This window comes from Argopecten irradians, chromosome 8, assembly GCF_041381155.1.
Source record: "Argopecten irradians isolate NY chromosome 8, Ai_NY, whole genome shotgun sequence".
NCBI lineage: Eukaryota > Metazoa > Mollusca > Bivalvia > Pectinida > Pectinidae > Argopecten > Argopecten irradians.
Window position 1 is genome coordinate 13834728 of NC_091141.1, and position 10391 is coordinate 13845118.

Below are 10391 nucleotides of genomic sequence, written 5' to 3' on the forward strand. Positions count from 1 at the left end.
CATACAGAAAAACTAAAGGGACAATATTTATGTGTATTGTCTGAATGATCCCTTCAGTCAGTCGATATAATTAGTTGCGATCGCCGAAGACTAATTAAATTTATATATAAAAAAAAGCATATCAAAATGGTGTGTAGTTAAAATTAGTTCTAAATTTTAAAAAAATGTTAATATTACTTCTTTCACCAGTAACGTGAATATATATAGACGAATATATTTGAGAGAGAGGTAGAAGGCCATTATTTAGCGACAATGTTTGGGAGATGGAATGCCAATGGTAAAAGAATTTCTTAACCATTTGGAAAAAGTTAATAGATAAATCAATTACATCAAAGTATGTCGGCGATATCAGAAGGACGATTTATATTATACATATCGCCGTACTGGAACTTAATTGGGCATAATTAAGTGGCATTTTCTGTATCAAAATCAATCGGGTCGTTAAACAAATTATAGCCATTGAAAAATGTAATAACATGATCAATAATGTACATACAGTAAAACCACACCTGATCTAAATCGATAGTCAATAAATAACTAATAACGTTCCTATATATGCTAATCACTGGCCGATTTGATCAGATCTCTTACGACCTCTTTTGGTGAAAGACAGGATTATTGCCACCTAAACGTTACGCTTAAAACATATTATTCAACAGCGACCGCATTGAGATTTCAAGAAAAAAGAAACAGCAAATCTCAAGTAAGGAAGAGTCTCGTATCCCATCCGTCAGTCATGCGTATTTACGTACCTGACCTGGTCGCCATTGTCGTACTGAGACTTGTCACAGCCAATAATTCAACTATAAGCACCAAACTGTATACAGATCTGCTGTCAAACTACGAGAAGAATGTTCGGCCAGGGGTAAACTACAGCATTCCGACTTTTGTTCAATGTCAGTTCACACTCGTAGCTTTCAATGGATTAAAAGAAATCGACAGTAAGGTATCGTTTACTGCTGGTTTCGCGATCTTTTGGCACGATGATCGTCTGACGTGGAACCCAAATGCATATGGCGGAATCACAAGCACGCTTATTCCTACGGAACTACTATGGAAACCAGACATAGCCATAACTAATTCCTACGATGATCTCCAGTTTCTCTACAGGAATGAGTTCAGTATCCGCGTGCATCACAACGGGACCATGACGATGGTAACAGGAGACAAATATCACCTTTATTGTAATGCAGATGTCACGTATTACCCACTAGATATACAAACTTGCGACATGCAGATGATGACTTGGAGCTCATTTCCTAATGAAGTTACGTTTTATGAAGTAGAAGCCGATCCCTTACACAATGTAACTTCGAGTGATCCTTCCTGGGATATCACAGAAGTAAAAATGTTTACACGGATTGATGTAAGCCTTCAGATAACATTTTTAATGGTCAGGATAAAATTAAAGCGACTTCCTGAGTATGTAGTCATTAATATGATACTCCCGGTCTGTTTCCTCTGCGTTATCAACATCTTTGTGTTCTTCCTTCCGGTCGAGTCAGGAGAGAGAATCGGATTTTCCATAACTTTGCTGTTATCTGTTGCTGTGTTCATGACAATTTTATCAGACTCTTTACCACAATCATCCCGACCCCAGATCGCTGTTCTCTGTTACTTCATGTTTTCACAGCTGCTGTTGAGTATCTTCATGATGGTATTCACTATAGTTGGACTACGAATCTATTGGGCAAACCAGGAAAGGCCATTACCTGCGTACCTAAAACTATTTTCACGGGCCATGGGGAACATTTATGGATGCCAATGTTGCAAGGAAAGAAAGTTGATATCCGTTGTTGAACCGGAACCTAGCAAAGATGAATGTGACAAGAAACGTGTCCCAGAACATTATCAAACCCACCAGGTAGCAGCAGAGCTTTTAACGTGGCAAAAGGTAGCAAATGATTTCGATAATTTCTGTATCGTATTTTTCACTCTATGTATCATTATATCTAATGCTGTATTTTGTGCAAAACTGAATGAAAATCCAGAAGGATGAACAAGTTATCTTATCTTTACAAACTTTAACGGTCAATGCTCTTTTTAATTGCTAATTCTTACCTGGAAATAAATGATATAAAACCTATCGTTGTAACAAGTAGAAATTCGAACGTCTTTTCTTTATACTGCTGTGTCATTATAAACAATAATGAATAGGCAGTTGGATGGATTATAAGACAAACGTCTTAGAACTAGAGACGGGAAAATGATAGATACTAAACAGAATGTTGGAAACATTTATTACCTGACGAATGGGATTCAAAGGTATAGCTCTTAGTAAAATATAAGATGTATTCGTCACTTGGCATATACGTTTGAGAATTGGAAGGCCACCATTTGGCGACTATGTTTCGGCGGTGGAATGACTGATAAAAAGACCTTAACCATTTGACAGTGTTGGATACTGTATATTTAATAGAAAAATCAATAACATCAATATTTATCGGCAATATGAGAAGGAAAGTTTATATATTTATTGGTAATCATCAAGTGATTGCGTACAATGTAGTAGTAGTTTCTGTATAAAAATCAATCGTGTTGTTAAACAAAGTGTAGTTATAAAGTATTTAATCACATGATCACTAATCTACAATCAACCACATCTGATCTAAAGCAATAATCGATAAAATAACAAAAACTTACGTTCCTAGATACGCCAAACATTGGCCATTTTTAACAGTTTTCTCAAACATCTCTTGGTGGAAGACAGGATAGGACCATTGCGACCTTCATGTTACGCTCATGTGTTATGAGCGATGTTTTAAGCACAAATAAATATTCAACAGTGACAGATTTGACATTTCAAGAAAAGATAGGGTCAGCAAACCTTCAGTTAGGAAGAATCTTGTATCTCATCCGTCAATCATGTATTTTTACGTACCTGTACTTGTCTTGTCTTACTAAGACTTGCCACAACCAATAATTCATCTGTGAGTACCAAACTTTACACAGATCTACTCTCAAACTACGAGAAGATTGCCCGGTATTAATTTAGATTTTTCCCTATTGTATACAATAGTGTACTTCAGCATTCCGACCTTTGTTCAATATCAGTTCACACTTGTAGCTTTTAATGAATTCAAATACATTGACAGTAAGGTATCAATCATTGCTGCTCTTGCGATATTTTAATTTAGCATGAATGTTTTCTAGAATATTTTCAAGAAAATTTTATGCATATGTTATGAGTGTAACTGTTGAAAGTACTTGAGTTATAAATAAATATGAACTGACTGGTGTACATGTATTAGAATATTAATTGTTACAAGTACTTTCCTGTCTAAGTCGCAATGGAAGAAATAGTAAAGAATTCAGTAATGTCGAAAGAAGAAAAAGAGTGGATAGAGAATGCAAAGCGATAGCCAATTAGATAGATTTAAAGTTATTCATAAGCAATTAGAATCACATACATTATGGCATATTTCAATAAAATATCTACATTGCAGAAAATCTGTTTTATATGATATGAATATAATGTACCTATTTTGTCCATTAATTGTATATAGTTATGCCACAAATGCGGCAAATTTTACATCGATATTCTACTTCACATTTTGTTAAATTGTAGCTATAACAGTAATATACGTGATAAGTTATGGTGTCAGATTGCATGTATCAATGATATTGGTATGTTAAATGTGTATTTTCACTCTCTCCCGGAAGAAGATTTATTGAATACATTTTGAATTTTAATTGGTGGTCCGGTTAAGTATGATTAAAATGATATAGATATGGACAAACTCAGAATTTTTACATTATTAGCTGTGGAAAAAATGTCAAAATTATACAATCAATAGCTAATGACATGCCAACTGTTAAAGGATTTAAAATATCCATATGAAGTAGATTGTTTATTTCACTATTTTCGTAAATATATATACAAGATGTAAATCTTAAATATAACTTTTTCTACATGTAATATATTCACCCACTATTTGTACGAATTAGCATACATCTTTGATTTCATTATTTATGTTACTCATTCTGTTTATGAAATCTTCACATTTTGGGAGGAAATAAAAAGAATAATAATAACGTCAATGTTGAATTTGTCGGCGATATCAGAAGGAGAGTTGATATACTTTTCATTGTGCTGTAATTTAATTGGAAATTGTTTAGTGGTATTTTCTGTATATAAATCAATCGGTTCGTCAAAAAAAGTGTAGCTATGAAATATTTAATCACATGATCAATAATACACATACATAAACACCTGATCGAAAGCAATAGCCAATAAAATAGCAACAGTTCCTAAATACACTAATCATTGATATTTCGATCAGTTTCCTAAAAGCCTCCCTTGGTGGAAGACAGAACTAGTACTACCTTCACGTTACGCTAAACACATTAATTCAACAGTGACCGATTTGACATCTTTAGAGAAGGGAGTAGCAAACCTGCAGTAAGTAAGAGTAACTTATCTCATCACTCAATTATGTATTTTTACGTACCTGGCCTGGTCGCCCTTGTCTTACTAAGACTTGTCATAGCTTATAATTCAACTATGAGTACCAAACTTTAAACAGATCTGCTCTCAAACTACGAAAAGAATGTTCGGCCCGGTATTAACTTTAGCATTCCGACCTTTGTTCAACGCGAGTTCACACTTATAGCTTTCAATGGATTCAAAGAAATTGACAGTAAGGTATCAATCATTGCTACTTTTGCGATCTTTTGGCACGATAATCGCCTGACATGGAACACAAATGAATATGGCGGAACTACAAGAACACTCATTCCTGCAGACCTTCTGTGGAAACCAGACATAGCCATAACTAATTCCTACGGTGGCATCCAGTTTTTATATAGGAATGAGTTCAGTATCCGTGTGCTTCACAACGGGACCATGGTAATGTATACTGGAGACAATTATGACCTATATTGTAATGCAGATATCACGTTTTACCCACTAGATAAACAAACCTGTGACATGCAGATGATGACGTGGGGCTCATTTCCCAATGAAGTTACGTTTTATGGGGTCGACGCCGATTCCTTACACAATGCAACTACAAGTGATCCTACTTGGGATGTCACAGAAGTAAAAATGTTCAATCGGGTTAACATTCAGTTAACAAAGCTGACGGTCAGGATAAAATTAAAGCGACTTCCAGAGTATGTAGTCATTAATATGATACTCCCGGTATGTTTCCTTTGCGTTATCAACATCTTTGTGTTCTTCATTCCGGTCGAGTCAGGAGAGAGAATCGGATTTTCCATAACTTTGCTGTTATCTGTTGCTGTGTTCATGACAATTTTATCAGACTCATTACCACAATCATCCCGACCCCAGATCGCTGTTCTCTGCTACTTCATGTTTTCACAGCTGCTGGAGAGTATCTGTATGATGGTATTCACTATAGTTGGACTACGAATCTATTGGACAAACCAGGAAAGGCCAATACCTGTCTATCTAAAACTGTTTTCACGAATCATGGAGAATATTCATGAATGCCAATGCTGTAAGAAAAGAAAGATCACCTCCGTTGTTGAACGAGAAACTGCCAAAGATGAATATGACGAAAGAAATGTCCCAGAACATAATCAAATTCACCAGGAAGCCGATAATGTTTTAACGTGGCAAAAGGTAGCAAATGATTTCGATAATTTCTGTATCTTATTGTTTACTTTATTGATCATTATAACGGATGTTGTGTTCTGTGCAAAACTGAATGGGAATCAAGAAGGCTAAATAAGTTATCTTTTCTTCACAAACGTTAAAGGTAGGTTTCGCCCAATGAAATATAAAGACTACGAAATTGAAATTTATCCAATACATAGATATAATCTTCAGATCATTTTCAATGCATACAGCGAACAATATGGGTGGTCAGTTGCCTAGCTTGACCAGGAAAATACTCCTCTAAAAATAGAGCGAAGTCAAGCTTTACATAGAACATGACGTATTTTTTTTCCAAAACGAGGCCGCAGCAACAAACGGAAGCGTGCAACAAAAAGTCAGATGCATTGTGACATGGCAGTGACAGTTTGCCACGGCATGTTTAGTTAAAAATACAACAACAAATTGAAGTGCGATGAACTGTTTATACATATCATATAATCTAAAACATTTCATGTTACTTACATACGCTCGCTAGCTTAGTACACCAAACATACATGTAGTTAGTCTGCGGCTGTATGTGCGCTGGCATATGTGTTGAAATTTAACTCACCACGTGCAACGCCGTTACACGAGTCCCAACAGATCCGAGCAAGTTCCGCTTGGGATGTGGCTTCTGTTTCTTCTATTGCTACATGCAATCTCTGAATATAAATCCCTATAGATATCCTAGGGTGCTACCGATTCCATTATAATTTCCTCCACTTTGTTGCCGATATTTTTTTATCTCACACACTCTCGTTCAGCCATTTTGTTTACTATTAGTGCGTAACAATGCGCATGCGCGAAACTTCGACTACACAATCCATCGCAGGTTCATTTGCATACTATTTTGTCTGAAGGACACCGTAATAAATCAAGGATTTCCTTCAATTTTGTATTCAAGACACATTTGTTCAAAAACAAACGTATAAAGAAATTAAATTGAGGTATTTTTAAAATGTTTTTTCATCTTTTCTTCCGTTTATTGGATTTTACAAAAAAATATTTATTTGGTTGGGCGAAACCTTCCTTTAACGGTCAGAGTGTGTTCATTCTTTCAAAACTTTTAACTGATAATTCTGTTCAGTGAAATATTTCACCTATACGAACAATAAATGATACAAAACATATCGCTGTAAGGGGGTCAATTTCGGACATTAAACATAAAAGCTTGGTAATTATATATTTACTGGTAAATTACTTAGGGGAATTCAGAAGGAAGAATTAGTCCTTAGTGGACTGTCCTATTGTCACCGTTTACGTTAACCACATTTTCTTGTTGTTTTGGTCATAATGTGAGCTGCTAATATTATCTAAGTGAAATTTGCATGCTTCACATATAAAATTAATTATGGTATAAAAGCTTGCCTAAAGCGGTCAAAATGCGAAGTCAAATATTAGCACCACCATCTCGACAATGTTTGAGTGGTGAAATGCCGGTGATAAAAACTAAGGACGCCTCAATTCATTGGATATTTATATCGGACATCTGTTTATATCGGACATCTGTTTATATCGGACATCGGTAGCTAGATGTTATTCAGTTACGTTTTTCGGTATGTTATCGGTTCTGAGTTTCAATCCTACGCATGCTAGCCTATTTAATGTTTTAGTTTACGTTAAGGTTGAAAGGACAAAGCTCATCCATATGAAACAAATCAATGTTATTTTCAATTAATGCGTTACGTATATTTGTTTTTTTAACGAATTGGGTCATTTAACTTTCAAGGTTTCTGTAAGCATCGTTTTCTCTTACATTAGTGCCTTTCAAATGATATTTTGATTAGCAATTTTTACAGTGCTTATGCATTATTTTTGAATTATTTAATCATCAGCGAATTGGCGAATTTTAATCAATATGCTGCACTGTACCTTATCACGTAGATCGCTAACTAGACATTCGATATGCCGCATTTATACTTCGAATTCTCATTAGCATTTCAAAACGTGCATTTTAGAAAAAAAAACACGTTTATTAACATTAGGATCGAAAATCGCCATTATAAATATTTAAAATGCTAGGAAACAATACTCAAAATGTTATTGACATGCAAAATATTCACAGACTGTGGCAATTTTCAGCATTTCACAACGTACATTTTAATAAAATACATATTTCATAAACATTACGATTGAAAATCACTCTTATATATATTTTAAATGCTGGAAAACAATACTCAACACGTTATTGACATGCAAGGTTGTAACAGACTCTAGCAATTTTCAGCATTTCACAACGTGCATTTTAATACAATACATATTTTATAAACATTACGATTGAAAATCACCCTTATATATTTTTTAAATGCTGGAAAACAATACTTAAAACGTTATTGACATGCAAGGTTTGTCACAGACTGTGTCCAGTATACAACGAATTTGACATTGTTGGAATTAGTTATTAAACCAATCAATAACGTCAATGTTTGTCGACGATATCAGAAGGAAAGTTGATATACATATCACTGTAATGCAATTTCATTGGAAATCATCAAGTAATTGTTAAATGGTATTTTCTGTTTAAAAATCAATCGGATCGTTAAGTGTAGCTATAAAATATGCAATCACATGATCAATACTTTACATACATTAAAACCTGGTCTAAACTAATAGTAAAAAAATAGCAACAACTAACGTTCCTAAGTAAACCAGTCATTGATATTTCGATCAGTTTTGCTGAAAACTTCTCTTGGTGGAAGACAGAACTAGTACTTTCTTCACGTTACGCTAAACATATGAATTTAGTGACCGATTTGACATCTTTAGAGAAGAGTAGCAAACCTGCAGTAAGGAAGAGTAACTTATCTCATCACTCAATTATGTATGTTTACGTACCTGGTCTGATCGCCATTGTCATACTAAGACTTGTCTCAGCCAATAATTCAACTATGAGCACCAAACTTCACACAAATCTGCTCTCAAACTACGAAAAGAACGTTCGGCCCGGGAAAAACTTTAGCATTCCGACTTCCGATCAATGCCGGTTCACACACGCGACTTTCAATGGATTCAAGGTAATCGACAGTAATGTATCATACACTGCTACTTTTGCGATCTTTTGGCACGATGATCGTCTGATATGGAACCCAAATGAATATGGCGGAACTACAAATACACTCATCCCTGCGGACCTTCTGTGGAAACCAGACATAGCCATAACTTATTCCTACGGTGGCATCCAGTTTCTAAACAGGAATGAGTTCAGTATCCGTGTGTTTCACAATGGCGCGATGGTGATGTTTACTTGAGACAGAAACGACCTGTATTTAAATACAGAGGTCACGTACCTTTTATTACCCTCTAGATAAACAAACCTGTGACATGCAGATGATTACCTGGGACTCATTTCCAGAGTATGTAGTCATTAATATGATACTCCCGGTCTGTTTCCTCTGCGTTATCAACATCTTTGTGTTCTTCCTTCCGGTCGAGTCAGGAGAGAGAATCGGATTTTCCATAACTTTGCTGTTATCTGTTGCTGTGTTCATGACAATTCCCGACCCCAGATCGCTGTTCTCTGCTACTCCATGTTTCCACAGCTGTTGTTGATTATCTTCATGATGGTATTCAATATAGTAGGACTACGAATCTATTGGACAAACCCGCAAAGGACAATACCTGTTTATCTAAAACTGTTTTCACGAACCATGGGGAATATTTATGAATGTCAATGTTGTAAGAGAAGAAAGTAAATTTTTGTTGTTGAACCGAAATCTGGCAAGGATGAATGTGATAACAGAAATGTCCCAGAACATGATCAAATTCACCAGGAAGCAGAGGATATCTTAACGTGAAAAAAGGAAGCAAATGATTTCGATAATTTCTGTATCTTATTTTTCACTTTATTGATCGTCATAACGAATGCTGTGTTCTGCGCAAAACTGAACGAGAATCCAGAAGAATGAATCAGTTATCTTTCCTTTACGGACGTTAACGGTCAGTGCGTTCATTCTTTTAAAACTTTTAACTGATAATTCTGTACAGCGAAATATTTCACCTATACCAAAATTAAATGATACAAAATATATCGTTGTAAGGGGGTCAATTTCGGACATTAAACATAAAAGTCTGGTAATAATATATATATAAGGGTAAAGTACTAAAGCAGAATTCAGAAGGATGAACAAGTCCTTAATGGACTGTGATTGTCATTGTTTACGTTAAAAATACTTATTGTTTTGGTCATAATTGAGCTGCTAATATTATCTAAGTGAAAGTTTCATGCTTCACATATAACAATAATTATGGTAATTTTGACCTTTGAAATTACCAAGAGCCCAGAAAAGTAGGTTGTTCTTAATAGCATATACAATATGTAGCTGACCCCGAGGTACTTTTATGCAACACATTTTGTTAATTCCTGGGTGGTCTTAAATCGGCCCAAAATAATACTCATCTTACAGATAAAAGCAGCAAACTTTCATCGACTAATCATGGATTTCCATTCACCTGTCTGTGTAGTCTCCATTGAATCAAAAACATTCATTATTCCAAGAATTTATCTGCAAATACCCGATTTTACAAAGGTCTGCTAGATGGACTACCAATAACTTGGGCAACGCTGCAATACTTATGTATCTGCCCATCTAAAACTGTGTTCATGAATTATGGGTAATATGTTTAGATGTCAAGGTTGCAAGAACCAGAAACTAAAAAAGATGAATGTAACATTAAACGTGAAACAGAACATTTGTTTAGTTAGTTACTGGCTTAACGCCTACACGACTCTGTCTATTACTAGGATTTGTATGGCCCACTAAAGTCAGTGTTCTGTCGGCGAACATGGCCA

At 35.2% G+C, this 10391-nt stretch overlaps 1 protein-coding gene and 2 pseudogenes across 1 annotated transcript; all 3 read left to right on the forward strand.

Moving 5' to 3' along the window:
- Window positions 1-603: 603 nt before the first annotated feature.
- On the forward strand, window positions 604-2472 carry LOC138328788 (5-hydroxytryptamine receptor 3A-like). Its single transcript, XM_069275528.1, has one exon. The coding sequence runs from the start codon at window positions 737-739 to the stop codon at window positions 1997-1999; it is 1263 nt and encodes a 420-aa protein (XP_069131629.1). The 5' UTR covers window positions 604-736; the 3' UTR covers window positions 2000-2472.
- A 1801-nt stretch (window positions 2473-4273) lies between these two features.
- On the forward strand, window positions 4274-7049 carry LOC138328790 (neuronal acetylcholine receptor subunit alpha-6-like; annotated as a pseudogene).
- Window positions 7050-7180: 131 nt separating this feature from the next.
- LOC138329439 (acetylcholine receptor subunit alpha-like) lies at window positions 7181-10296 on the forward strand (annotated as a pseudogene).
- Window positions 10297-10391: the final 95 nt, after the last annotated feature.